Source organism: Lactuca sativa, chromosome 9 (genome assembly GCF_002870075.4).
Source record: "Lactuca sativa cultivar Salinas chromosome 9, Lsat_Salinas_v11, whole genome shotgun sequence".
NCBI classification, from domain to species: domain Eukaryota; kingdom Viridiplantae; phylum Streptophyta; class Magnoliopsida; order Asterales; family Asteraceae; genus Lactuca; species Lactuca sativa.
Genome location: NC_056631.2, coordinates 181,959,359 through 181,965,773, shown reverse-complemented (window position 1 = coordinate 181,965,773; position 6,415 = coordinate 181,959,359). Strand labels below are relative to the sequence as shown.

The 6,415-nt window shown below is 36.5% G+C and overlaps 1 protein-coding gene across 1 annotated transcript; it reads right to left on the bottom strand.

Annotated features, from left to right (window-relative positions):
* Positions 1 to 521: 521 nt before the first annotated feature.
* Positions 522 to 1,246, bottom strand: LOC111909641 (probable polyamine transporter At3g19553). Its single transcript, XM_023905421.1, has 2 exons — positions 852 to 1,246; positions 522 to 765 (listed from the first exon to the last, which is right to left on the bottom strand). Exons 1-2 carry the CDS (start codon positions 1,244 to 1,246, stop codon positions 522 to 524), a joined length of 639 nt encoding a protein of 212 aa, XP_023761189.1.
* Between the last annotated feature and the right edge of the window lie 5,169 nt (positions 1,247 to 6,415).

The following is a 6,415-nucleotide window of genomic DNA, read 5'->3' as shown; positions in this document are numbered from 1 at the left end:
CATTCGGGTCTTGGTAGAAGACTACATCTCAAACTGATAGAAGATAAGGGATTTTCTAGGGCTTTTCATACTTACATCATCATTTTCATTTAAAGGTTTACATGACTTTTAAAACAGCTTTTGGTAAGCAAGACAAAGACACTTAAATACTTATGAATTCACCAGATTTAAAGTTGATACTCTCTTTCAAAATAACTTGTATTATCAGGTCATCAGTAGACAGGTACGGTGCCCAGGTTTTAAGAAGACGGAGCAGACAAGTCTCGTCTTTTATTTTGATTGTATATTTTGGTGTCTTACTACAATGAAAGAACACACATGTATTCAAACTTTACTTATAATGCAATGGATGATGTTGTTGCTTGTTTATTATATTACACTGTTGTGATACTGTACATGACGTCCTCCACCCCTGAACGTTTCCACCGTTCGTGGTTTTGGGGTGTGACATCTTGCAACCTGAAGAACCTCTTTGCTACATCAAGAGACAATCTCATCCTTCGGTCCCTGGGGCCTTGAGATCAAGCTTTCGGAAACGTCCTACTTGGATTTTCAACTTCACCAGCTAATGTACTTGCTTTATCCCAATAATTCAAGTTCCAAAACATGCTATTGAAGTAACCCCGCCATTGAACTTTCTTGAAATCCAAAGTTATCCATCTTTTAGGCCTGATTTTGGGGATTGAAAGAATACCCATGACTGCAAATGGAAGTAGTGAGAAAGAAGCAAGAAGAACAGCAGAAAATCCGAAAATGTGAAGACCTCTGTAGTTCAGATGAGTTAATAAGATAGTAATTGCTAAAGGTTTGGAATTCTAGTGTGTAATTGATCGAAGATTAGGAGTGATTGCTTCAAGTAATCGAGAAATAATACAGGGTAAAGTGCGTTATCCATAACCTCAGTAAACCATTTCCAAAACCCTTCTTGGAAACCCCAAAAAGGGCTGAACGCCGATGATATCCAGATGACATAACCGTCGTTTTCAGGGAAGCTTGTGGCGAGTTCGGCTGTGATTAGTGCTTTTGGGATGCTCCAGAAAATGGGGAAAATTAATAACCCTAGTAATGAAAGTAAAGCTCCGCCTGCAGCTTTGACTGAATCTTCTACACCAAATGGAACCCCGGAAACTTCGTAGAAAATTAGGGCGATTAGAGGTAGTAAAGTTAGTTTAGGGTTTGATTTCTTATCTGTGGTGTTCTTCTGATCATTGCTCAAGATCGTCTGTTTGTTTCCCTCCACACCCATGAAGTTTGACGATCGAAAGCTTGATCTTATGGCATATTAAGTTATCACCATGGCCATGATTGAGAAGTCGATGGAATAAATGGGATTAGTATGAAAGATTTTATGAATTGGATTTTGATTGTTCGAGGAAGCAAGTGAAGATGCGAATGGAATCAGAGAGAGAGAGAGAGAGAGAGAGAGAGAGAGAGAGAGAGAGAGAGAGAGACCTTTTCTATATTAAATAATTTTTTTTCTTTTTTTTTTTTAAGTAAGCGCAAAACTTAAAAAATGGTCCATGTAATAGTGAAAAGACAGAAATGCTCTTCACTTAACGGTCAAAACCTAACGGAGTTAGCGAAAAGGACCATAAGTTAAAAGTTTTGAAACCATAGGGACCATCTGTGAGGTTTTTTGAACTTAGGGACTAACCTTGACCAATCTCACAAATGAATAATTCCAACAACTTATTACCATAATTATTGGGAAGTTGGCTTCAGTAAATGTTGTCACACTTGATTATGTAACAAATACAAGTATTCATTACACACTAATTAGTAATTGTGGACATTACAACTCTAGTCTTTGGATATTAGATAATTATGCTACCATATATATTTCCAATGATAGAAGAATCTTTAAAGACTTAATATTTCAAATACTCTTGTTCATCCCCTAAATCAAATGGTCATTTTGGTTGAATGCATAGGGAAACTTTACATAAATGAACATATAATTCTCCAGAATGTTCTTTACTACCAAAATATGAGTTAAATTTAGTTTCAGCTTTACAACTAGCTAGGTTTAAAATTGTTAAGTCAGAATTTTATCATAATCATGCAAGTTTAAAGCATATACAAAACAAGAGGTTTATTGGCATAGCTATATTCCAATATGGACTTTACTTACTTGAAAACACATAGAAAGAAGTACAAGTTCAAGTGAATGTTGTTTCAACCAATTGCTGGTATAAATGATTCGGGCATCCATCTAATGACAAGTTAACGTCTGTTAGGAGTATTTTGGTTTGAATTAAGGAATTGAATAAAAGTGTTTGTTCAATTTTTCCTCTTGTAAAACAGAAAAATTTATCTTTTGCTTCTTCTCACAATGTTGCAAATGATCTTCTTGGGTTTAGACATTGTGATGTATTGGGTCCCTATCATGTGAAAGATTACAAATGTTATCAATATTTTGCCACAATTATAGATGACTACACATGATTCACTTGGGTTTATATGATGAAACGAAAATCAAAGATTCAAAGGATAATGTAATGTTTCTTTGCCATGATTGAAACTCTGTTTAACACCACAATAATAGGTTTTAGATATGATAATGCAAAAGAATTGGATTTTACTGATTTTTACTATAAAAAAAGGGTTATTACACTAGTTTTCTTGTGTTCAATAACTTGAACAAATCTTTGTAGTTGAAAAGAAGCATTAACATTTATTAAATGTTGCTAAAGCCATATTTTTCCAGCCTAATACTCCTATAGAATATTGGTTTGTATGTGTCTTATGAGCTACTTTTCTCATATATCGTATGTGACATCCCCAAAATCACGGCCAGAAAAGACCGGTTTCATTTATGCTTTTATAATAATTTAAGAGTAAATCCTTTTGATTTAAAAGGGTTGCGGAATTTGTTCCCAAAACAAAATATGATAAAATAAAATTTATCAAAGCATTTCATCAAGAGATGCGTTTTCATTAATTAACAATATTCGGGATGTCATGTTCCGATACAGACCAAAAGCATAAACAATATAAAATAGACCTTACAACAGTTATTTATAACTACTGATCTATAATCCAAAATCTCTTGTCAAGTCCACCCATTTATACTCTTGTGTCATTACCTGTAATGCAAAGAAAATTGAGTAGGTCAGGCTTGGGAGCCTGGTGAGCATGTAGGGTTTTCAACCCACAATAATACATTTATTATATTGAATTATCAAACAATCAACCCAAATACTCATTCCCAGTATCTCCTTTATTTCTTAAGGATTTAACCTAAGAATCAACTATCATTTATCCATTTATTCCTAAGGATTGACCAAAGGAATTGACACAAAGTCCACCACTGCCAAGGTCCACAAATTACGATTGGTAAACACTTAGTTCAACATACTTAACAAACACCTAGTTCTAACACTCCTAGTGAACAATTAATTCAAAACATCTGGTGAATACTTAGTTCTAAAACACTTAGTGCACACACTCAGTTCAACAACACCAAGTGAACACATCTAGTTCAAAAATACTTAATGAACACATTGAGTCCAAAAATACCAAGTGAACACATAGAGTTCGGAAATAACTAATGAACACATTAGGTTCAAACACCAAGTGAACACGTAGAGTTCAAAAATACCTAATGAACACATTGAGTTCAAACACCAAGTGAACACGTAGAGTTCAAAAATACCTAATGAACACATTGAGTTCAAAAATACTTATTATTTCGTCTCACATCAACTATTTCATCTACCCATGTTCTACCCAACATATTTATAGATGCAAACAAATATACAATTCAAATCTTTTAAAACATGTATAAAACATTATTTCAACATCTATCTCAAGTAAATAAACATTGTATAAACACCTAGCACGTACTTCATAGAAAATACTTCATATCTATGCGGTAGAAGAAAGTGAATATACATTCACACATATAACAACAAAATATACACATAACACATATTTCGTATAAAATACTTCGTATTTATGCGTTAGAAGAAAGTAACCACACACTCACTTGATCAGAAGATGATCGGACAGCACTACGGCTTGTAAAAGTAGTATTCTTCGGTAGATCTGGAAGATCTTCACAAAAATCGAACTTCTCGCGGGCAGAGCTTCGGCTCGGGAATCTTACTTCTCGGGATCTTCAGGACCTCGGGACTTTCTTCGGGGCTCGGGAATGATACCGGGGCTTCGGGGTACTTCTGGCATGCAAATCGATGCAAAACGGGAGAGAGAAGAGAGAAAAAGGAGCAATTGAGTCGGCTGCCCTCGCATCCTATTTATAGGAGGCTGGAGCCTCGGAGTACGCGGGGCGTACGGGCTTACGCGGGGCGTACTGCCACGGTCGTCATGACTTACATATCCGAAGTCACTTGAGTGCGAGGCGGTGCATGCATCGGGGTACGCTGGGCGTACGTGAGTACGCTGGGCGTACGTGAGTACGTGGGGCGTACCTTGGATCAGATCGGTGACTCCTCTTCGGATAATGCCGACTTTTATAATTAAATTTAAATATTAATTATTTAATAAACTTCGGAAATTCATATCTTCTTCATACGAACTCCGTTTTCGACGTTCTTTATATTCACGCGTAGGTGAGACTACGCTCTACAACTTTCGTTTAGACTTTGTCGGCTAATTTTGACTTTATTTTTATTATTTATTTTTAGTAGGTCCGGACAGGAAAACTTCGTTATAAATTCATAACTTCTTCGTTTGACGTCCGTTCTCGCCTAACTTTTCATCGCTTCAATACCAACAACGAGATCTTCGATTCTCGTTTAGATTTTTTCGGGTAAAAACCGCTCGATCTCAAATCGAGTATTTCAGGCTGCATACCGTTAAGTCGAAACTTCGAAAAATCATAACTTCCTCATACGAAGTCAGATTTGGGCGTTCTTTTTATGCACGCTCACGGTTTAATGTATTCTACAACTTTCATTTAGATTTCTAAGGCTAAATATCGCTCTAACGTAAATTCACTTTTTACGTCGCGCTGTGTCGTGCCGGTTCTGTCGCGAAACTTCGATAGGTCATAACTTCTTCGTTATAACTCGGATTCCGGCGTTCTTGATATGTACGGAATCCTTGTAACATATACTACAACTTATTTAAAATTATTCATTCTAAATAATCTTCTATAAAAAAGTCATTTTTGACGCTTATCATCTCTGAATTGACTAGCCCTGATCTACGGGCGTTACAATTATCTCCCCCTTAGGATGATTATGTCCCGGAATCATCAACGAAATAGGGCTTATATAATGATTCCACACGTAATTTCTTCATCCTAGGTAATAACCGTAAGTTCTATTTTTACTCGAAAGAGTGTTTAACTCTATGGCTTTCTTGACTATAGACGATGCCCAAATCCTGCATCTACTTTTCGTACTACATTGTACTTTCAATCGTAACCTTCAAGTACAAAATAAATCCTTATTGCGGACTCCTTCTTCTTCCTGGGATAAATACATTCCTTTATCTATTGTAATAGACCGATGGGTCGTGTCCCGATGACCTCTCATCGTAGTCGGACTCAATTGATATGACCACTAGGGTCGGAATAACAACCATCTTACTAGTCATTACCGAAACAATGGTAATGACATACTTGAATAAAATGGAATCAATTATTAGCTTCTTGGTAACCTTGTGACTTTCCCTGATCCAAGCGTGAGTCTTGTGCTTCCAGTAGTATAGATCTCTACTACTATTCACACCTACTCATACTCGTCCCAAGTATTGTCTCTCAGTCAACCAAGTCACTACACAAAATCACACAATCATCCACTACATCGGATATTAAAACTATAGATACCACCTAGATATCAAAACCATACATATCACATATATATCAAAACCATACATATCACGTAGGTATCAAAACTAGGGTTTATATTAATTCTTGAAACGATTACACAAAGGTTCAAGTTAACCCTATACTATGCCTCTAATAGGCTACACCACAAGTTACTATTCGCACTGCTACTTCATAACTGATTAATGGATATAAAATCCTCATCCTTGATTCGCTTCATCGAGGATCATGTGGAATGCCCTTGGCTTTGTTGGTTCTTTCTTCTTCGGGCAATTGATCGAAATATGCCCTTTTTCGTTACACTCATAACACACTCTCTTACTAGATGCACATTCATTGGCGTAGTGCCCAGTCTTTCCACACTTGAAACATGTAACCTCCTCGCCACATTTTCCTAAGTGTTTCTTCTTGCACTTATCACACCATCTCGCTTCATCCCCTCCTCCTTCGAACTTTTTCAAACCAGACTTTGAGAATTTTCTCTTCTCATCGGACCTTGAAGAACCTTCATGCTTCCTTTTCTCACCAACTTCAATTCTCTCCAGACCCTTCTCTCTTATCTGGGTCTCAACATTCCTGGCTGCTCTAACGACCGTTTTCAAGGTAGTTTCCATTTTGACT